General features: G+C 42.1%; 1 protein-coding gene across 2 annotated transcripts in view; it reads right to left on the bottom strand.

Moving 5' to 3' along the window:
- ZCCHC2 (zinc finger CCHC-type containing 2) overlaps positions 1–23949 on the bottom strand; it is a 60556-nt gene extending 36607 nt beyond the window's left edge. For both annotated transcript variants that reach the window (XM_071208579.1, XM_012528500.4), the window contains exons 1-4: positions 23008–23949; positions 8236–8347; positions 5622–5698; positions 2922–2993 (exon numbers count right to left, since the gene is read on the bottom strand). In XM_071208579.1, the coding sequence (XP_071064680.1) occupies positions 2922–2993; positions 5622–5698; positions 8236–8347; positions 23008–23934 (1188 nt within the window). In that variant the 5' untranslated portion in view covers positions 23935–23949. The remainder of the gene's footprint in view (positions 1–2921; positions 2994–5621; positions 5699–8235; positions 8348–23007) is intronic.
- Between the last annotated feature and the right edge of the window lie 343 nt (positions 23950–24292).

The raw sequence follows: 24292 nt of genomic DNA, 5'->3' as shown, positions 1-24292 counted from the left end.
TAATGGTATATCAATTTTCTCTAAGTCAATGTCATTTTTCACATTATTGGGCAGAATGCTGATACACAGTGTTCACTATTTGCAAACTGGTTTAAGCCGTTTTTATCTTCAATTTCCAGGGACTATTTTAGGTTCTAAAGGAGGGCATATTTGCTAAAAATACAGCTTTAAATCATGTCGTTTATATTCTGGTCACTTGTTCTGAATTTTCTCACCTCTCAAATCTTACTTTTAGTATCACTAGCCTCCCACCTCTGGAGCACTTGCTCAGCTTTAGCACATGCTCAGGGAGATGAAAGGTGTTTGGACCTAGCTTTGGGCAGTTTTTCTTTAAATCACTGAGGCCTAATGGATAACTACCAAAACACAGCAAAGTTTAGTTTTTGCAACACTTATTCATTGGGTCAACAAATATTCAAGCTCCTACTCCGTCCCAGGTACTACTTGAGGCACAGCGGATGAAGCAGTGATGGAAAGAAACAAAAACTTGCCCTTGTGGCGCTTATGTTCTGATAGAAGAAACAAAATAGATAGCATGTCAGATGTAGCTGCCAAGAAGAAAAATAAAACAGAAGAAGGGGGAGAGGGTGTAGAAATCAGAGGCTGCTACTAACATGGAGAATAAAGGGTTTGAAGGCACTAAAATCAAACTTGAGACACTTTTTTACATTCTAGCAAACTAAGTACAGTTCAATAACATTTTCAAAATTTAGAAGTTGTTAGTTTGTACAGGTTATCAAAAGGACAGTATCTGATCTTTTGTTGATTTTTAAAAAGAAGGTAAAAAGGAGAAAGGATAGTTTTGCCAAGAGACATAAGAGTTTAACAATAAACCTGAAAGGACATTTCATAATAGGCCGTGTCTGGAAGTACATTAACGTACATAACACAGATTACTAGCAGATTACTATGTATATTCTGATGCGGCATTAACTCTATTATAGAAAAATACTTAGATTCAAGTGTTGGCTAAACAAGGGGATGTCATCAATTACCATGTTGCTGAGGAGTGGATTTCTGATCTGGATCTGAATTTCTTTAAAGTACCTAAATTTTTAGAAAAAACTGTGTGACAGAAAAAATGGTATCTGCCAAGATACACAACAGTTGAAGCTTAAGGAAACCCAGAAGGAGAAAGAAAACTCGGCCCAAGGCCAAGGGTCAGCTCTGTGCACTCACTTCACTCTCACAGCACACGGATGGGAGGTGTCTCCCCCGCCCCACAATTGGCTTTGACAGGTGAAAAAAGTGGTGATCCCCAACACAACCGACTCCACACTTCAAAACATTCCACCCGCACCTCTACATGCCCTGCAGCGTAACCGCCCGCATTATGGAGAGGGCAAGAGAAGGGAGGAGGAAAACAAAAGCATGTTGCTCTCTAACCCAAATGAAGCCAGTTCATGGTTCCTTGCCCTTAAGTTTCAATAAATTCATTCTATAAAACGATGGAAAATCAGAAATAAGTAGAAGAGATTTAAAACATATATGTACGTCTGTGTACATGGGGGCGGGGAGGTGCCGGGGGTGGCCGGAGCCCATCTTAATCTCTTAAATAAAGAGAACATTAACCAAGAGCTAGTTCTCTTCTGTGGGGTGTACCACCCTGCTGCGAGCTACTGCCTCAACTAGAGCCAATCTCTTCCCTCAGAAACTCTTTTCTGGCACCTCCACGACCATTACCATGATTCCAAGTCCAGCAGGCAGAAGCCAAATCCTCACACATCCATTCCTTCTCTTGCTTGCATCTTCCTCACCAAGTTGTCTGAAGCTGACATTTCACACGCATATGACCTTTGGTGACTTGAAAATAATTAACCCTCCCTTCCCCATCTTTGCATGTAGTTCCTAGTTTAAAATAAGCCACAGGAAAATGGAATTATTCAAGTCATCCCTGGGTGTTAGTTCATGTATCTGAAACAGTCCAGATGGACTAACAAGAAATCCAGGTGAACGAAACACTCTGACAGAATATCTATGTGCTCCTCAGAGTGCCAGTAAGTAAGTGCTACTCAAAGTTCTGTAAGCTGATGAACAAGAGTCTCTTGTAGCTTTAAGAATGACTATAGACACATGATATAAAAAGAATCTACTTACGGTGACAAGCAAATTTAAAAACCAAGACTGTTCTGAAAAATTTCAGATGTTACATACAGTCTTATTTACAACATCTATCCAAAAGTTTATCAGTTGGGAAGGCTTCCTGTTTCTGGACTTTCTGTTTTATCTCCCTAATCCTAATAACAATAAATCTAAAAAATATCTGCTGGGAAACAGTGTTTTATTGAACCCTTTACACCTATTCTCTATATATGTCTATCAATATTCTTTCAATAAATTAAAATCCACATAAAAGAAACAGGTAGGTGATGGTTCAAGCAAAATGATCTAAGATACCTTTTACCTCTCCAAGTCTGTATAAGATGTTTTCACTATTATTCTCAATGGCTTGCTTGGAGATTCTATCCTTTTTTAAAAAATACAGGGGTTTGGGGTGAGGCTAGGACTCAGAAAAGGAAGAAATGGAGATATATTTAAGGAAATCTTCAGAGGGGGGCTGACCAGCTGTCAGTTCTGAGACCCATGACCATATGAAAATAAGCCTCATCTCATTTTACAGATACACTCCTGTAAAAAAGCACCCTTAAAAGCTTCCACCAATAATATCATGTTAGCAAGGAACTAGGAATAAGGGTTCATTTTTTTCAAAACATGGAAAAACATCATTTCTTTATACTGGTCATGTGAGGTAATAAAACTTAAGTTTAATGTGACACTTTCTATAGGCAACGTCCATGGAGAAGTCTAAGCCAACCTTTACACATGTGCTTTAATTTTCCTGATGTTTTTATTGACACTGAGGCTTCTGGATTCTGTTTATTATGTAAAAATCATTTTAACAACAAAATCTACATGTTTACCTTCAGTAGAAATTCCTGTAGTTCTTGGTGGGTTTTTGTTACTGTTGTTACTGAAAGATCAGACCAATTTACCTGATTTAAAAAAAACACACATAAATTATATGGTTATTCCTCAGGTGGGAACTGGCTGGTAAAAAGCCATATGTAAAACAAACAGCCTTATTTAAATTTTATGAAGATTAACAATAAGAAATAGAGTAAGAGTTACTATAACATTGTCATAATTTCTTCAAAATTGTTAACATTAACTGTATATTGACATTCTACTAAAAAAAAATTTCTAATTCCTTTCAAACTGCATGGTTTTGTAAAATGAACTCTTTAAATGTGACTATTTTGTAGTAATTTTTCAGAAAGGGTAATGCCTGTATTCTTTTTTATGAAGTTGCTTAATTCCAAAAGGACACTGACAGTGTAGATCTATGCCCAAGAAAAGAAAAAAATTCATCCCTTGGAGCTTATTAAGTGCGGATTCTTAGGCAAAATAATCAGAGTTTATGTTACCATACATAGTTTTATGGGAATTTAAAGTTTACTACAAGATTTCATCTCTATCTTAAATCTTTAAAATCCTATTAAGGTGGATGGGGAAGGTATGATTTTCTTCACTTTCAGATGGAGAAAGTACAGTTCAAAAAAGTTACTTAAGGGAAACGGACTTGGCCCAGTGGTTAGGGCGTCTGTCTACCACATGGGAGGTCCGCGGTTCAAGCCCCGGGCCTCCTTGACCCGTGTGGAGCTGGCCCATGCGCAGTGCTGATGCGCGCAAGGAGTGCCCTGCCATGCAGGGGTGTCCCCTGCATAAAGGGAGCCCATGCGCAAGGAGCGCGCCCCGTAAGGAGAGCCGCCCAGCATGAAAGAAAGTGCAGCCTGCCCAGGAATGGAGCCGCCCACACTTCCCATGCCGCTGAGGACAACAGAAGTGGACAAAGAAACAAGACGCAGCAAATAGACACAGGGAACAGACAACCGGGGAGAGGGGGGAATTAAATAAATAAATAAATCTTTAAAAGAAAAAAAAAAAAAGGTTACTTAAGTGCAACCCTAAGTAAGCAGAAGAGCCAGAACTGACATCTATTACACTACCTGCCTCTGGGGCACTTCCTTCAATTCAGTGGACTTGACTGTGGCCCACAAAAATTTCTACCCTATATTTAAATATTTGCTATAAATATATGCTAATATCTACGTCCTACTAACTAATCCAATAATAATTAATCGAATATTTAAAAATACATTAAAGTATTATCTTGCAACCCTCAAAACAGAGCTTTATTAAATGGCCATATCTTTTTAATAATTATCAATTATTCAAATGTTCACTGAGCAGCTAACTTGTTCTCCGTGAAGGGGATAGAGGAGCAAGACAGATGACGTCTCTGCTGGCTGAGTTCACAGTCTAGTGCAGGAGACAGATAAAAGGAGATGAATATATAAGAACTTCAATCAGTGGCCGGGCTTTGAAGACACGAACAGGGCGCTGTGTGAGAGTGGGGCACAGCAGAGGTGTCTGAGAAGACATCTGAAGGGGGGCACTTGGGCACAGATCTGAGGGCAGATCATCCCAGGCCAAGGAGTCAAAAAAGGCTTCAGAAAGGAACAAGTCTGTGAGCTCTAGTGGCAAAGGGAGAGAGCGTGACGGAATGGGGAGAGCAAAGAGTGGCTTGTGCCACCTATTACAAAATTGTAAATAAAACATGGTGGAGATAAGGACTTAAAACCTGCATGCTGAAGATATTCTACAAAGCAGAAGTCGACGTTTTGAAATTCAGTTAATGTCATAAGCAGGACAGATACAGAGGGAGACACACAGATGGAGATTCTTGCTTTCCACAGACAATAATCTACCAGAGAGATGTAGCCCAGTTTAAAATAATCTATGAAAGGCAGGAAAGTATAAGAGTTTGGATAAATGAGAAAACATTCTGTTGGAGGATAGAAATGATCCCATGAGAGGTACAGCTAAAGGAAGACCTTTGGGGAGGGAACTGAAGTGAGGAAAACACAAAAACATGGTGTCATTCCATTTAGAGTCAGGGTGTGTGCAGTGCAACCATAGGAGAGAGGGCTAAAAAGGTCAAACAGAGCTCACAGAAGAAGGAATAAGGAAGAGATGGATAAGAAGTATATGTTAACGTCAGCAGGCAGTAGTAAGGAGAGTTTATATCAAGTAATATAATCAGAGCTGGGCTTTAAAGTTAATCAGACAGCTGTTGGAAGGACAGAATGGCAGGACTGCAACTGCAGGTAAGATAACAAGGCAGCAAAGGCCAGAGAATAAAAATGTCAAAGAAAGGAGAGGTGAGGAAAATGTCAGGGAAATCACTGCCAGGAAAGACAACACCTACAATCTTGCTTAAAAAAAATATGGATGTAAAATCTTTTACTTTTTAAAGGTACATCTTACATCTTAATTGTCTCCCTAAATTTTATTTTTTCAATAAAAAATATTTTTTAAGTAAAAAATTTTCCTTAATTTTTTAAATAAAATTTTCAGAGTAATTTTAGTGTGATACAATCGTTTAAAGTCTATACCTTGGCAAACCATGCAGAGTATGCATTCCTTTCAATTAAAATATATATATATTTTTTGATTTAGCAAACCTGCCATAAGTTTGTCCAAAGATCAATTTTCATTCTTTCCAAAAGATCACTTAACATACGATATGAGGTATCTTTTTGTGGGTGAGAGTAGCTTACTTTGAAGGTGTATTCCCAGTATTTGTCAGCCCTTTTTCTCTGGACTCCTTTCAACATTATCTTCTCAATGTGTACAGCTGAAAGAAAAAAAAACAACACACATATACAATGATTGGTTGTACAGAGTCTAGATATAACTTTCAGTTACCTAGGGAAACCCAGCTTAACCATTAAGCTGTCTGCCTTCATCTTTATCACTGGCCTTAAATGAGGAAACAAAAAAAATAGAAGCATAACAATGTGCCATCCACCCATGAGGTAATTTTTTCTGTATCTATTCAACAATCAAAGTGCATTAAGTTGTTTCAAGCATTCTGATCAACACCAGCAATAAAATAATAATAATAGAGTACCTGCACTAAAGATATTTTCTAAAACATAACCTTCAAAACTGTTTGTTATTCAGATTGCTACACCACAATTTCAGCATGTTATCAAATGAGCACAATTCATTAAACTTTTTATACACAACAGGTATCATAAGAAAATATCTACTTTTTTGTATTAAAAAGCTACTCAAAAGTAATATAACAAAACTGATAAAATATCTGTTTAACTGGGGGATAGAGATAGTTTTTTCCAAATATGCCCCTTAATATCATATAATACTCAGCTATGAAGACTCACTGTAGCAAACTTTTTCACAATGTATTATAACGTAGCAGTGATAAATTACATTAGTCATTATTAGTAACAATTACTCAGAATTGAACTGGACAGAATAATTAACTTATTCATCACGTAAGCAAATAAATAAACCCTCCAACTACTCACCTCCTTTGGAAAAGTACTGACGTAGGAAGTGAACCTTTTTACAAATGTATAAGAACCTATCTTTTAAGCATAATATATGAACCAAAGAAGAAAAGATTGTTGCTTAGCATACAGTGGTTGATAATGAATATGACAAAGGTTGCCAGGAAGAGTCAAGAAGGTCACTTGAACAGAAGAGCTGGATTCTGTGGAGCAGATGGGGAAGAAAAGCAAAGGATTCATGTTGTCCTTGAGAAATAAGTTGAAATAGATGAAATCGAATGTACAAAGTAACAAAAGTAAAGAGAAAGAAACAAGATTTTTATAGACCATGGAGGGGAGAGTAATAAGAGAAGACAGAGCATAGGATACAGAAGAAATGTGAGGTAAACAGACATTCATAATAAGCTAAGGAGATACAATTATAAGTGTTTTGTGCCAATGTTCATATTAGTGCCTGGTGCCCTGCTTCAGGGCCAAGTTCCCCTTCCTGGGCCAGAAATGTTGATGACGCAGACAAAGGAAAATCTCAAAAGCCAGGTGAGAAGCCTGAATTTCCTCAGGACTGCTGTGATATTATAAAGGGCAAAGTAGGGGAGGGAGGGACTGCTGTTTTCAAAGGCTGTTCTACTAAATTATTTAAAAGAAGATGCTATTAAAGAAAGACCTCAAATAATCTACCTTCAGAAATAAGCAGCTCTACTTCTTTGTTTTTTGGTCTACTTGTTTTTTGGTCAGAACTTCAGTTTGTCTTCGTGGAAAAAGCCACTATGACCTCATGGGGCCTGGGAGCACAGCTGCACCTTCAGCCTCAATTTGAAGTTAGTCTTGCCACTATCTGTCAGACTCAAGATGAGTAAGACAGGATGGTATGCGATGAGGAATGGATATAATGGAAGACTCTTCAAGCCTCAATAATTAACACTTAGCACATATTACATACTTTAGGTAAGTAGAAAAAGCATCTCTAGTACCACCTTAGAGTTGATTGTTAGCATTTTGATATATTCTAGGTTTTTCAAGAAAAAATTTTTATTGAAAAAAAAGAGGGAGGGACCTGTAAAACCAAACAGTTTCAGACTACTCATTTCTTCAAAGAGCTTAGCTGACACAGCCTATTACTGAAATAGCTGGAGAGAGAAAAGTACTGCAATTAAGGCTAGAAAATTAGTTATGTGAACTTTAAAAAATATTAAACATTCATACCTACCTAAAATGTACTACACAAAAAGGATTATTATCGGGACTAAATGGAGACACACTGACCTAAGTTCAAAATGGCTACAACTGAGTGATGATACCCTTGGCTCTCCTAAGGCACAGACAGCAGCCCACATTTCCCATTTCAATTATCCTTTCAAACACAGGTTCATGGACTTTCCAAATGCAAAAAAAAAAAAAAAAAAAGCAGATGTTTGAACTCACTTAATTTTAGATGGCAAAATGTCTTTTCCTTCTTCCACCCCAGCCTTCTTGAAAAATGCCATTATTGCAGGAAGCATGGATTTGTAAGAAATTTATTCACTCTTACAATGACAACCGTGAAATTTATTGTTCAGTCAACACTGAGCACATTCTACAGATAAAACACCACACGAAATGCTTTTGGAATATGATAAGGTACAGTCATACAGATGACTAAAAATACAAGGCAAGAATCAAGTAGGTGTGTGCTGGGATGAGCAAAGTACGACAAGAGCAGAAAAAAAGCCCAGAACTGGGAAGGACTGGCATGTAAGCTAAACCCAGATGGACAAGGTACATTTCTTCAGTCCAAAAGGAAATAGAAGAGTTAATTTAATACTACCTTGCAATCTTTTGGTGTACTGATGCTTTGCGTATACAAAGTAATATAGCATACCTTCCCGCTGAGCTCTGTGAGGTGCCACAGTAAGTCCATCTTGGGGTATCGGGGCTTGTTCTATTAAACTGGTCTCGTTACTTTGCATGTAATCACCATGTGCAGAGTCATTCTAGATGAAAAAGGGGGTTGTGTTAATCTACACCATAGACTAAGAGTAAGAAATTCTGTTAAAATAAACAAGATAAATTTTAAAGCCTTGTACTTTTAATAGCAACCATTTTAAAAGCAATTTTTAGGGATCAAATAGGTGATTACATTTTAAGGGCTGAAAGGCACTAAGTGTCAAAGCAGCAAGGAAAAGGAGAAGTATCAATATTTATTTTCATTTAACAATGATACTCGAGAATTATTTATTGCCCCAGCTTTCTTCGGACATATACAAAAATAGCACACTGCTATTCAGAGTTGCCAATGATGTCAATTTTACATACTAAAATAAACGAGAACTGAAGGAACACATGCAATCCCCCAACATAAAGGCATTTATAATTTTTAAATTATTATACAACTTATAGTCATTGCTTGGTTTCAGTGAATATTTTTCTACATTGCTCATTATGTGGTTTGTTAAAAGTTAAAAATAACCACCTGCAAATACAAATGAATGCAAAATATGCAAAAAAGACAATACAATAGCTTTCCACTGCCTTCCCAAACATTATTCTATTGAAGCAATTGTGAGAAAGTGGTTGGCTTTACAATCAAAATTACGTTTACAATAAAAATTACATTTTTAATGTCTGAAGTTACTTAAGGACACAATTTAACACCCAAGAAAAAGCATCCTGTTAAATAACCTAGGGACAAAAACAGAGCTTTAACTTTCTATCCAAGGAGCTAAGTTTATTAACCCATGAAATACCTACTGTTTCTTCTCGACCCCGTCCCAAGTTTCAGCATGTTTCAATACTATACAATCATTTAGATTAAGTTGAAAGCTATTTATAAAATTTACACACACTACCTCATGAGTTGTAGAAGTCAGAATTATGTTGTTTACTAGGCCCAAGACAGAGAATGACTGCTCAGCAATCCTAGCTCCTATTTCATAGGCTACATAACGCTTTTCTTGAGTTTGAGTTGGGGGAAGGGTGCCATAAATTTTGAGCACTTATTTAATGATATCTCAGAGAGAGAAATTATATCCATTTTCTCCATTAAGTTCAAATTCCCGTGGAAATGCAACACAGATGACATGCCAGAATTGGGATTTTACAAAGACTAGTTAAATGAAAGTGTTTGGATCTAATGAAAAGCAGAGAATTTTTCTCTGATTGGATTAGGAAGCTGAGTTTTAAGATTCTAAGGCTGCTTAAAAATATGCACAGGAACACAAAGACCATTTGAATGTGCATGCCCTTTTCCTTTCTACAGCTCCTCTGAGGTATAATTTTTTCTGTTCTGTGGCTTGCCTCCTCTAAGAGCTACTGGTTAGCTAAAAACTACGAGTCCTGTAATTCAGTTGATCCGGACAGTTTTGTAATAGAGTTCACTCCAGAGATTACTGGGATTTAAATTCCAACACATCATGATTACGTAACACTTTAGAAGAGTTCTTAAATGTGGGAAAAGTTTGTGTAATAGTTAAGTGGCTGGACAGTTCTAACAAACTCCTATCTGAAAGCATAACATTAGCACAAAGCTCCCATTTGCCTCATTTAAGCTTATTCTGTTAATAAAGGTCAAATGGTAGATGGAGTTTATTTCAGCTTACCTAACAATATTCTATTGTTTTCTCAGGTCCCTTGATATTGATTATAAGATTAAAAATTCCAAGACATTCTCAATATAAAAACAAAGCAGAAGAGTTTATTTTTTTTCACTGAATTTACTAACTTCTTTAGAAGTCTCTTATCAGACTTAGAATTTTAATATTAGAATATATCAATTCTATTAAGTTGTTTCTGACAAAATAAAGAATAACCAAAAATTACTTGATATTCCTCCCATTGAAAGGTGCAACTTAATTCCCCAACCTGTGGGTTCTGGGCTGGCCTTAGAGACTTGCCTGACAGACAAGTGTGACGGAAATGATGTTCTGAGACTGCTGAGGTTGGGTCATAGGATGTCTTGCAGCCTGGGCCTCTTGGAACACTTGCTCTTGGAGTCCTGATCCAACATGTAAGAAGTGCAATTCTGTGCAGCGTGCACTTCACAGGTTTGAGGTCCTGGGTTCAATCCCCAGTACCTCCCAAAACAAAAGAAAACACCAACAAAAAGAAGCACAATTCCCCTGAGGTTGCCAAGGAAGAGGGACTACATGGAGGTGCAAGAGGGACGGTGCCACCCACTCTCCAGCTCTTTCAGTCTGCCCTTCTCCCACGCCGAGCTGTCTAAATTTCACAAAACCCTAAGAAATAATAATAAAACAACTGTTTTAACCCATTTCGTTTTGGGGTAATTTGTTACACAGTAATATTTTTAAATTCTCTTCTTTAAGCAAGGTTGCAACAAAAGCACATGCTATTATTTAAGCATGATTCACAAAAAGTGTCACTTTGAATGTTAAAAAATGATTCATTAGAAAACATAACTAAGAGGTCAAATTCCATCCATTTTTGTAGAAAGGGAGGGAAGCAGCTAAGGAAAATTCAAGAAATACTTAAAGCCTGTCTCTTTAATTGAGAGATTATGGTAGAAGGGGCAGACATTTGTCCTATCTCTGCTCAATGAAATAGCACAACCCAACCCAAAGTAATGTTTTGTTTCACCTGAGAGCAGATGAAAGTGGGTGATATTAAAGTTGTGGTGCTGACACGACGGTTCAGAGAGGAGGGAGACCAGCGAATACACAGCTCAGAAACAGCATGATATACACTTATGCATATTTCTGGACTCACTTCATTTGTAACTTATTTACTGTTTAACTAGAAATGTGTGCATCAGAAGATTCAACAAGAAGAGTGAGGCAGAATCGTCTATCTACAACACGAGCAAAGGCACTCTAGCTATTGAACTGGGGTAGGGTGGGGAGGGCCAAGCAATTTACTGAATGTGTGCACACTCTTTGCCATCATAAACCACAGATCGGACCTGACCACTGCAATAACAGCTATGCCAAGTTCTTCTTACTATGACATTTGTGAACTAACAACGTATGACCTATGCAGAATGGGGTGGAATGGAACTAGGTAGAGGAACAAGATGGAAACTCTTCTTTGTAATGTTCTACGTGTTTTTTGGAACAGTATAAATTTTATTATGGATAAAAAATTAAAATTGTTGATGTCATTATCTTTGACAACAACTTATTGGTTACACGATTAGGGAAGAGCTAGCAAAAGACTGATAAGAAAGCCTACTGGGGGGAAGCAGACTTGGCCCAATGGTTAGGGCGTCCGCCTACCACATGGGAGGTCCATGGTTCAAACCCCGGGCTTTCTTCACCCATGTGATGAGCTGGCCCACGTGCAGGGCTGATGCACGCAAGGAGTGCTGTGCCACGCAGGGGTATCCCTGCGTAAGGGAGCCCCACACACAAGGAATGCGCCCAGTAAGGAGAGCCACTCAGGGCGAAAGAAAAGTGTAGCCTGCCCAGGAATGGTGCCCACACACGGAGAGCTGATGCAGCAAGATGACGCAACAAAAAGAAACATGGATTCCTGGTGCCGCTGATAAGGACAGAAGCGGTCACAGAAGAACACACAGCAAATGGACACAGAAAGCAGACAACTGGGGGGGGGGGGGCGGGAAGGAGAGAGAAGAAAAAAAAAGCCTACTGGGAGAGAGAAGTGGGGCATGAAAGATAAGTGAGGGCAGCAGTAAAAAGAACTGACCTTGGATGTCTTCCTTGTAAAATTTCCTTCACGCTTCTGCTATTTCAATCCCAATATTATCATCTGTTAATTGATTAGAGGATTGGTCAACTACATAAACTCTGTACTTGGATCACAAAACTACAAAGGTAGAGGTTTCAGAGAAGGCTGGAAGTAATGGCTGGCTGGCCAAGACCCATCTTGGGGATCCCTTTTCTTTAGCACCAGCCTTTCTATTTCCTTAATCAATTTTATTCTCTCCTACCACAGAAGGGAAAACATCTTCTTTACCCTAAGAACTAGGAAGTTGAACCTGGAATTGCTACATCCCTAAGACAATAGTTCCCAAATCTTTAAATCCCCACAAGAAGACATGTGGAGATGAGATGAGACAAATACCCTCTGGAGCAAGATGAATATAAGAGGATTGACACAGAGTGTGCATCTGCTACACCTCCCCGCCCCCCGCCTCCGTGACTTTGTCTTGTTTACACAACCCCCCCCCCCCAACAAGGGATAAAGAGCAAAGGTATGCAAGAGTCCTTCAGGCCAAGGGGACTGCCAGGCCTTCTAGCTCCTGCAGCAGAGCCACAGCCTTCCCCGCAGTCGAGAAACATTCCAGACTCCATGTTCAAATTTAAGCTTACAGAGTTCAAGAAGGATCCCTGGCAGTGAGTGGGTCATAGGTTGGTAAATATTACAGTGTTGGGAAACAATATTTTAGGATGTGTGTCAGTTAATGCCACCGAGTAAACAAGCACCTTCCCCAAACAAAACTCCTGAATGCTACCTTCTTGTTGGGCAGCCCCTCTGCATGTACAATGACCTCTTTCTCAAGGAAGTGCTCTCCAGCACCAGAGAATTTTGGTTCACATGTAACCATGTTGCCTGTTCTGAGACCACTAACAAATTTCAATCATTTGATACCCCAAACAAAAATCAATATATAGGAAAGTTATGTTATCCCAAATTAGACATTCTTGACAGGAAACATAAATATTCCACTACTCTTATATTATAAAGAGTGTTCATTTCAGTAACCAAAACAAAATTCTTAACTCTTTCTAATTGTTGGGGATTGAATCAGTTCCCCGCAAAAGCCACCACGTTCAGGTCCCAACCGCTGGTCCTGGGGGTGTGAACCCACGTGTAAGTAGGATCTCTGAAGATGGTATTAGTTAAGATGAGCCCAAGCTGAATGAGGGCAGGCCTTTATCCAACGTGGCTAAAGTCCTTATAAGCAAAGGAAATTGGACACGGAAAAAGCCACAGGGAGCAGACAGAAGCTAGAAGGCAAAATAACTGCGAATAGGAAGAAGACACCACCATGTACATTGCTTTGTGACAGAAAAGCCAAGAACCAGTAATCGCCAGTAGCCAGCCCCAGAATTCTAGCGTCTTCAGGGAGAAGGCATTCTCCTTGTACACACCTCAGTTGTGGACTTCTCCTAGCCTCAAAACCACGAGCCAATAAATTCCCATTGTTTAAGTCAATTCACTTTATGGTATTTGTTTTAGCAGATGGGAAACTAAGACACAATAAGCAAGATACTATCCCAACTCCACATCTGTCTCTCCCCACCCCTCTAGCAAACCATAAATATCATATCCTAAACGTTCCCTACAGACAACTATGCCTCTAATGTATGATTTTTTTCATCTTATCAAAACATCATCACTATATTTTCAACAATTTATGTACTGCCCCCCTCCCCACCATCACCACCAGCTTTATTAACTTAGGCAGTAAAAATGGTCAGGTTTTGAGAGAATAATTAAGAAGCCCAGCTATTCAGCATTCAACCATTGAAGATTCAGCTCGAATATATATTGTTCATGCTTTTTATCTCATGAAACAATTCATTTTATTATTCCCCAAACAACTGTACCTGTACTATCCAGTTGCAACTATTTTTATAAAGTACCTGGTGTAATTCAAAAGAACACCACCAAAAGTCTCCAATTAAATTAGTCAAAGTCATGTATAACATTGGTATTTCTCAGAGCTACATCTAAAAAGTTCAAGCATGGGAAATTATGACTGAACACTTACGATATATACAACACTGGCCCAAAAAATGAGAGGTCATGCCTGAACCGTTGGAGAAAACGTCTACTAGAGAAAGCCAATTTTATATATTAAAAATAACACTAAGAATTACATGAGAAGAATCAAAAGTCTTAACACAGAATATATATGTACTACAGGAATTCAGAGGGAGCCAAGAATCTTATGAGAAGGCTGCCATAGTGACATTTCCAAAGAGCATCATGCAAGAGAGCATGATGACGTGAGTTCAAAAGAGAGGATTAAATTAAGATTACCAAGCAGGGGGTGCTCTGTCGTGGTCCCTAGGGGAGCAGCGGCAGTCCCCCAGGTGCAACGGTAAGGACCAGGAAGGAATGAGGGTCCAACAGTGAGCCCCTGATACTAATGACTATGCTTGTGAGCCTATACGCCTGAAATAAGAACAAGGCCTAGAGCAGCACTGTGCCTAGGAGTTTCCTCCTGACAGCCTTCATGTTACTCAAATGTGGCCAGTCTCGAAGCCAAACTCAGCATGTAAATGCAATACATTCCCCCCAGCGTGGGACATGACACCCGGGGATGAGCCTCCCTGGCACCGAGGGATCACTACCAAGTACCAACTGATGATGCAACTAGAAAATTACCTTGAATTAAAGGTTCAACACAGACCAGCAGAATATCCCTGTCTACATATAATAACAGGAGTTTAAAATGCTGTTTGACCTAATGTAAGGGGGAAATGGAAAGGAGAAATGAGTTTATATGGCTATGAGTCTCTAAAAAAAGAGTCTGGAGGTTGTCAGAAGGATTGCCCTTATGCACACCTGAGCAGAGTCTCAGAGACAGATAAAGTAGATACAACCCCAGGTATTGGTTCTTTTGAGGGCTAAAGAGACCCACAGGTTCTATGGTCATGGCAGATGGGGTTCACTGCCATGTCAGTTGGCCCTTTTTTGGAGCTGGTGTTTCTGCGTGATGGAGCTGGACACAGATGGGATCTCTTTTCACAAGACTTTCATGCTACTTTACTGGAATTGTAGTTGGTGCTGGGGCTTAAGATATATCTAAGGGATTTGAATCTCTGGACTGACAATATGATAGCCAGGCCCTGAGCCTCAACAGACTTCAACTCCTACACTCTTATTTATTGGACTTACCCCACTCAGCTAACATGGAGTTGAAGAAGGTCAACCATCACACCATGGAGCCTAGAGTGCCTACAACTGAAAGCAGGAGGATTGCATTCAGTATCCATGTGGAATCTAAGCCTCCTCTTGACATAGATGTGCAACGGACACAACCAATCCAAGGTCCACAGAGAAAATGTAGCATTGGTGTGGGAAAAGTGGCCATGGTGGCTGCTGGGTGCAGGGAATGGGAGGAAGAGATGAGATGTGGAGGCGTTTTCGGGACTTGGAGTTGTCTTGGGTGGTGCTTCAGGGACAATTACCGGACATTGTAGATTCTCCCAGGGCCCACTGGATGGAATGTAGGAGAGTATGGGCTATGATGTGGCCCACTGACCATGAGGTGCAGCGATGCCCAGAGATATTCTTACCAAATGCAATGGATGTGTCATGATGATGGGAGACAGTGTTGCTGTGGGGGGAGTGGTGGGGTGGGGGCGGCGGGGTTGAATGGGACCTCATATTTTTTGAATGTAATATTTTTAAAAAATGAATTAAAAAATTAAAAAAAAAAAAAGAAAAAAAAATTAAGGTTACCAAGCAAATTGGGGTGACTAGAAGTTTAATAGCACCATTCAGAGAACTGGATGAACCTAGAAGAACTTTTTTTTTTTTTTTCAATCGATGATGCATTCTTTTTTTTTAATTAAGATTTTTTATTTATTCCCACACCCCCCCTTGCGGCTTGCTTGCTGTCTGCTCTGTGTCCACTCACTGTGCGTTCTGCTGTGTCTGCTTGTCTCCCTGTTGTTATCTTGCTGCCCCCGCTCTCTGTGGGTGCGGGCCTGCCTGCCTTCACAAGGAGGCTCTGGGACGCCAACTCAGGGCCTCCCATATATAGATGGGAGCCCAATCCATTGAGCCACAGCTGCTTCCCAATGATGCATTCTTTTCATACATACTAAATTTAATGTGACAGTGGCCATCAGGGAGATATATAACATAAGCACATAAATTTTCACTGGCTCCCATGACAACCTGTTCACAACCTATTCCTTATGCTGGACCTTCAAGGTCCTAATAGCCAATCTTGATTACCTCTTTGGACCTCTACTTTTTGGCTCATCCACTGCAACCAAATTGTGCTATTCACTCTCTGAACAAGCTATATGTCACTCTTGTTTACCAAGCATTTTCATATAGCTTCACATTCAGCTTTTCAACAATTTTATGCAAAAACATGGTGATGAGGGAAGCGGACTTGGCCCTATCGATAGGGCATCCGTCTACCACATGTGAGGTCCGCAGTTCAAACCTAGGGCCTCCTTGACCCATGTGGAGCTGGCCCACACGCAGTGCTGATGTGCGCAAGGAGTGCCGGCTCACGCAGGGGTGTCCCCCACGTAGGGGAGCCCCACGCACAAGGAATGTGACCCGTAAGGAGAGCTGCCTAGCATGGAAGAAAGTGCAGCCTGCCCAAGAATGGCGCCGCACACACGGAGAGGTGACACAAGATGACGCAACAAAAAGAACACAGATTCCCGTGCCACTGACAACAACAGATGTGGACAAAGAAGAACACACAGCAAATGGACACAGAGAACAGACAACTGGGTGGGGGGAGAGAAAAAAAAAAAGATGGTGATGATAACCTTACTGTATACTGAGCCAAGTTAAAATTAGGAAAAGACCAAATAACCTGCCAAAGTGACCCTTGCAAAACTTAAATCTAAACTCAAAAAATATATATTTGCTGAATAAACATAAAGCCCTTCTAGAAGGCAATATATATAAGACACACAGAAAGGAATTCAAATGTTCCTTGGAGCATAAGAAGAACAGAATGCACTACCAGGGACCCAGCAACTGGACCACCTGTAACGTAAACACATGACTGGGTAAACTTTCCTACCTTTTATATAGATAGGAACCCAAAAAAGTAACTGGATGAATGAGGCTCTTGTGACAAAGCAGTCTCTGTAAGTAAAAGAATATTTTATACATGATGTCCATAATGAAAAATATAGTCAATAAAATTAAAGCTCAGTCTGCCTTGAGGCTAACTCAGACTTTTTTGCTTCTCTCACCTTAAAAAAATTTAGCTTAACATTTCTCAAGGAAGATCAAAAATAGAAAGTGAGCTAAAAAAAATTAGCCAATTTAATAGCTTCTATAAAAAGGTATAAAAATGAATTCCAATCTGTGCTCTGAACTAACAAAGAATTATGTAAGTACAAAACTGCAAAATAGCTTTAAATTATACAATAGTTTTCCACCTAATGTGAAAACTGGATGAAGATTCAAATAGATTATGACTGCATGGGAATTAAGGATAATCCAAATTCAAAATACATATTTTACCTATTCCTACCCACAAATCGACCTTGGAGAAAATATGTGTTTTACTATTTGTGATCTAGGAATTGCATACCTTGGGCTCATTTTATCTGTAGCATATCAGATCTTTACAATATGAGTACCAAAAATAAAATAACTATCCCAAAGAAATGCCTCAATCACTATCTTTTCAACCATGCATCCTCCCCGAACATCCACATATTCAGAGATAAGTTCAGAGAACAATATACAAAATATTCCATTATATGGATTTTTATTAAGTGGAAAAAAAAAAATAAAGAAATCTCCTTCCTGAAAACAAATGATATAACAATCTAGATAGTTTTACCATAGTGGAAAACAAAAACGCATTAAGCATCACACTTGAGAGAAAATTCATAAAAACAGTATAAGAATAATACCATCTTATCTCAATTCATTCATCGCAACCTCATAAGGAAGTTATTTCCCTTTTACAGATAAGACTGAGACTGAGGGATTTAAGTGGCCTGGTTAATACCACAGAGCTAGTGGCAGTACTAGAATTTAAGCCTCAAGTCCAGGGCTCTATTAAGCAAAGCTATCACACTTCAGGGTCTTTTAATAGTCTCTACAACTCACTTCCTGTCCCTTCCCCACAAGGCAAAGAGTAAGGGGACAGAGGAAAAATGTGTGTATGTGTATATATACATATCTCGAGGAATAAAAGGAATTGCTTCCTCTCTACTTCTACCACCTCCACCTTCCTACTGTGGTATGACACTTTCCCCAAGTTCTCCTTAACTGAGAAAACCACTGCACAAGAAAATGTAAGTAAATGGAGGACACCCATTAGCTCCCATTTGCTACCAAAATAATCATTACTTAACCCTGACATTCAAAAGCCTCTTTCAAAAGGCTTTACCAGATCTACTTTTACCCTTTGCTGCAGCCAAACTAAACTAAAATTTCCCATAAAAGACAGCTACTTCTGCTCCCCACTCCCAATGTGTGAAATGTTGTACCCACTCCTCTACCATCTCCTTCCCAACAAGGGATATTTATCATTTGCCTACAAAAGCTAACATTTATTGAAGGCCATATGCCAGACTCTATTCTATAAGAATTATACTTGTAATCCTAACTATTATTTTATTTTCCACCTTTTAAGCAAGGAAAGCTTTTTTAGAAAGCACACATAGCTCAGGTGACATCATTCTTTTTAAAATCTCCCAGCAGTAGCCAACAAAGTAAAAAAGATAAGGTATTTATGACCTGTGATCATTAGAATTGTTCTTTTTCAAAGCATCTTTTTAATGCCCAGTACAATGACAACTGAAATTCTGACACCTAACCTTTCCACTCTCATTTTAAGGCAGTTGATTTCTTTCAATAGACAGAGAAAAAACATACAGGAAAGTTTTTGTTCTCTATTTAGCATTCCAAAAATGTGCACTTGGATTCTGGTTGCTATATACATTCAGGTTTCTTTTGTAGGAGCATTTTTGTTAAAATTTTTTCAAAATAATTTTCTTATTTAGACCCTAACACTAAAATGACTTGAGGTATTTGGTTATCAGGTACAATATTGTACAGCTAATTAACATACCTAAGAAAAAGCAATACATTTACAAAATTTTTCTTTTGTTTGCTATTGATTTTTTACAAGGACCTATTGCCACTTCAATTTTTGTGAGTTTAATACTAAGTTCAAATTTAACTTTTTAAGTTCAAATGACAGAGACGGATGATCACATGCCTTTACATCAAAAGCATACTTTCTTTCATTCAAACATGAGTACTACTTGCAAACCAAGCCAAGCAGTTTTAAAGATACCAAAAACACAATCTCCAGAGAAAAATGGTCACACCAACAATAAAAGCCACTATGAGAATCTACACATTTCTATGCTTCTTACACCTTCCATTTGTGGTTCCAAGTTAAACTTCCAAAATTAGAACATTCATTTCCATGAACAGTTGAACAGTGCCTTTAAGCACACAAAGGTAGGAAGCTTGCCCGTATTTTGTATCTTTTCAATGAAGCAGCAACAAAGCCAACACCTTTTAAAATATCTATGCAGCTTTTTGTGGCTATTTTTAACACACCATTATAGTTTGGGTCCCTAATAATAAGGTACCCACTTTTTCACTTTTTTCAGCTGTAACTCTGTAACTCAGAACTAAATCAAACAAACTTCATAAAATACTGTTAATGAGTATTTCCACTACTGCTGCCTGGCTATGTCCTGCATTTTATAAAATGACTGGTGTCCACTGCAGCTGTGAAGAATATGAACTTTATGTTCAAGGTTCCTAAAAGCAGCACCAAACTTTAGTTACAATCAAATGTAATATTTACTAAAAAATCACCCAAAACCCATAGAAAACTGTGAAAATATTACAGAAAAGTTACTTTGAAAAGTAAAAACATACTTTCAATCTTCTTCCATTTTTTCTATCATGACCTAATAAAGTATACTCTAGTGCTAAGTCTGTGGACTTGTCACATTGGTTATTAACCATGTAACCATAGTATGTCACTAAACAGTTGCTGGGCCTAATCAACTTGAAAGCACATAATATAAAATTGATATTGAAGCACATGTTCTAAATGTTTCATTATTTTCAACTATTTTTTGAGAAGCTGCCTCATATTAGGTATTGGATACAAGTCTGGAGAGAGGAACACTATTCCTGGCTTTAGAAACAGAAAAGCAAGGCAACAGGAAATTAGTTCTAGATTATCCACTTAATATGGATGAACACACTGCTTAGAGCGCCGAAGGACTTACACAACTGTAAGAAAAAGAACACTTCTTAAGCAATGAAAAAGCTACATGCAAGTATCTAAAAGGTTACTTCTGGGGGAATAAAATGCTGCCCCACGAAGTACTCCTTTCCCAGCGTCCTCGCTGGAGCCAGGCATTCCCCACACAACCCACGTGTTCCCAACTACGCTTCCGCCTCTCCCTAACTTCAGCCCCTGCCTAGGCTAGCAGAGGCCGGCCCGCCAGGTCCACGCGGCTCCACCCTCCAGGGGGCGGGGCCAGCGCGCTGGTCACGTGGCTGGTGCGCGCTGCCGCCATTTTGCAGGGGCGGAGGGGGAAGCAGCCCCCAGGGACCCAGTGGTGCTCGCTATCCGCTGGCGGGCAGGCAGGCTAGGGCGCTAACGTGAGGGACGCGCGAGACTCGAGTTCCCCCTAGCAGTCTCGGAGGTGCGCCTGCCCTCCCTCCTCAGGAGAGAATCGACGACGCAAGGCCGAGGACCTGCGGAGCTGGACTGCAGCGACTCAGGATTTAAATCAAGCCACCCCCATGAGCCTCCTCTGGAGTGACAGCCTGGGAGCAACAAGATACGTTAAAATGTCTTCAAGACCAGAACATGCCACCGCTGCGGAACTCGGAGTCCACGCTAACAAGCAGAAAATGCGAGGTCGTACAATTTAACGAGACGTACATGATTTGTTACAGTAATCCTGAACTATTACTCGATAACTGAGTTCACGCACCCCCAGTGCCTAGAAATAGCCTTCACCGTAACTGTAATACCCAAATTCCCTATGATTTTTTCCCCTTCACTTCAATAGACGGCCAGAGCACGGGCCACCTTCTGAGAGGTAAAGATGTGATGAAATTAAAGGTAGGATACCCTCCTTCCTGTCATCCACTCCTCCCAGCACTAATTGGTTGCCAGAAATGGCCACACTGCAGGCAAGATAAAAGCTTATAACACCTAGCTTGTGGCATCTCTCCCCATGGTCTGGTCACCTTTCAACACTAGCATTAAAAGTAAACAAAAAACTCCTAGCAGTTAATTAAAATAAAAACTCAAGTACCCGTTTTGGCTAATGGAATGATATAAGCTGTTCCATTGTGGGACATTTTCATTAGATCCACGTTCTAAAGTTATATTTATTTTATACATATATACACACACACAAATACTAGAATTTAAAACACTATATTTAAGCTTTGTTCCTGAGTTCAGCCTGTCTTCGGGAAATGCAATGTGGTAGGCTTCTGAATTAATACTATTTTTGAGTTATTTCAGTGAGTAGGCTGGAGAGTGGAATGCCTTTCATGATCTGTACATTTTGCATGCTATTAAGTAGAAAATGAAAGATAACACTTCCAGCACACCAAAAAAATGTTGGTTACTAATATTACCACAGCTCTGAATTGGATAATACCTACCCCCTAAAACGTGGTTCACTTCCTGAAGGCTCATTTTAGAAGGGAGGCACTCAGCCTAGATTATCAGTTTCTTTGAGCAGGAGCCAAAAGACCCAAATGGCCTCTTTAACGCAGGCATACGGTGATGAAAGTCTAGTCTAAATCTTTTCCAGCCCCTAAATTCCTTGATTCCATGGGTATTGAGTCCACAGAGCCATTAGAGTAAAACAATACCCAATTTTATTTCCAGAGTGTTAAGATGACAGTAGCTATAGAGGTTGAATTAACTTTCAAGCATAGAAGGGAAACAAAATCCCCTTTTCCACATTATCATCCAAGAGATGATAAAATCTAATGTCATCCAAAGTAATTCGTTTAAGAGATTGTGACCCAAGAAATTAAGCTCTTTTTGTACGTGGTTTTTATTCTAACACTAACTTATCCCCTTCTCATCCCCTAAATTGTCACCCTCAAGGACTTTATTGGGCCTAGATGATTAAATTGCTGTCATGACTCCATAAAAATTCTTAAGTTTGCGACAAGTGGCTCACCTGTATTCTCTTCTACTGCATTTTGGTGTTTAGTAACTTTAAAAAAATTTTTTTACTATAGTAAAGGCCCAACAAATACTCCTGACCCAAATCCTGTAAGCATGAACCAAGCTTGTTAGGAAAGCAGGTTACGCCAGAGGTAAAGGGCATAACCAGTCTCCCCTAGGACGTTTCCTTACTCAGACAACCTGAGTTAGTGTTCATCTAGTTATAGTCAATTCTCGGGCCTTCACATCAGTTTCTTTGAGCAGGAGCCACAAGACCCAAATGGCCCCTTCAACACAGGCATACAGTGAGGAAAAAGTCTCTAACTGCAAAAAAACTAGGGCAGCACGCCGGGGGCGCCGCTTTTTGGACACCCTGCCGAGGAGTAAAAGGTGTAACAGCAGGGGGCCAGTCAGCCCGCACGCGAAGGCATTGCTCCGGGCTAGACTGCGGCGGACCGGCTAGCTCGGGCGCCTGGCTGTTCGCAGCACCCAGGGTCTGAGATGCTCGAAGCCCAAAAACGTGCCGAAACCCTTCAGCCGAGATGGGGTCTCGGGCCGCGAGCCCCAGCTCTTCCGCGCGGCCACTCCAGCACGGCGGGGACTTCTAGAGCATTCTGTTAATGGCGGGTGGCGGTGTGTGTGCGAGGGGTGGGGGCGGGGGGTGGAACTGAGCGGCTGAGCCCATCGGAGATTACTACGACGGGCTGCGAGACGCGGGGTGGGAATTCCGGGCCACATGCGCCGGGGTGCGGCTGGGTCAGGGGCGCCCGACAGCGAGCCGGGGCGGCGACTGCAGCCCCGAGTCCCGGGAGGCTCGGCGCGCCTTACCTGGGCCCTGGGGCCCGCAAAGTTGCACGGCCCCGCCTCCCCCTCCGCGGCTTCCGAGCCCCCGCGCAGCGCCGTGCGGAGTCTCTCCAGGTGCTCCCTCAGGGTGACCCGCTGGTGGAAGGAGAAAGCCGGGTGCAGCGAAGCCATGGTGAAGAGCAGCAGCAGCTCCTCCTGGGCCCTGAAGCCGAGCCCGCCGGCGGCCCGGGACTCCGCGCCGCTGCCCTCAGGCCCGGAGCCGTCCTTCTCGGCGTTCTCGTCGCCGTCCTCGCCGCGCTCGTCCTCCGCGCCGCCCGGCGAGCCCCCGGCGCGGGCCGCGCGCAGGCTCTTGAGCACCGAGTCCACCTGGGGCAGGAGGCGGTGCAGACGGCCAGCGGCCTCCCGGTTCTCCGAGCCCAGCAGCGCCAGGTAGACGATGAGGCGCGAGCGCACGGCGGGCTCTCGGAAGTCGGCCAGCGGCCCCGGGTCCGAGAGCCCGTTGGCCTTGGCCTCCGAATCGCGCAGGTAGTGGTAGTCCTTGCGCGCCAGGTCCTCGAGGCACGAGCCGAGGAAGCGCAGCTCCAGAGGGTTGCACAGGTCCAGCAGCCCGCACATGAACTCCAGGCGCTGCGCCGAGCCCAGCACCAGCCCGAACCACTCGTACACCCGCTCCTGCTCGCGCAGCGCCGCCGCTGGCCCGCCGCCGCCCGCCATGCCCGCCCCCGCCGCCGCTCCGCCAGCAACAGGCGGCCCGAGCCCCCGGGGCGGCGGCGGCGGCGGCGGCGGGGGTCCCCGCGGCGGGCCGGCGGCCGACGACGGCGGCGGCCGGCAGTCCCGGCGGCGGCGCGGCGGTGCCTTCGCGCCCGGCCGCGCGTCCGCTTCGGGCCCGTCCGCCTCGGGCGGCGGCTCCGCGGGGTGCGTCGGCTTCAGCGGCAGCTTCATCCTCAGCATCCTCGGCTAGGGCGGCGCGGACATGCGAGCGGGGGCGGGCGGGCGGGCGGGTCCGCGAGACGAGGCGGGGGCCGAAGCGGCGGCGCGGCGGTCAGGAGCCGGGGCCCTCCATGCCGCCGGGGGCGGGCCGGGGGCGGGTCTCCGCCGGCGAGGGGGGCGGTGGCCGACCAGCGGGGCCGCCGGCGACGTCTTCCCGGGCGGGGGGGCGGGGCGTGCCCGCGGCGGCCCCTCCCCCTGGGGGCCGCGCCGGCTCGGCGGCCCGGGGTGCGAGTGAGCGCAGGCGGGCGAGCGTGTCCCCTTGCCGCCTCCCGCTCCCGTCCGCACTAGCTGGGGAGGCGGTGCCTGAGCGGTTCCCTCG

The sequence above is a fragment of the Dasypus novemcinctus genome, chromosome 16 (assembly GCF_030445035.2).
Source record: "Dasypus novemcinctus isolate mDasNov1 chromosome 16, mDasNov1.1.hap2, whole genome shotgun sequence".
NCBI lineage: Eukaryota > Metazoa > Chordata > Mammalia > Cingulata > Dasypodidae > Dasypus > Dasypus novemcinctus.
Note: the sequence above shows the minus strand (reverse complement) of the source record. Positions and strands in the feature narration are given on the sequence as shown.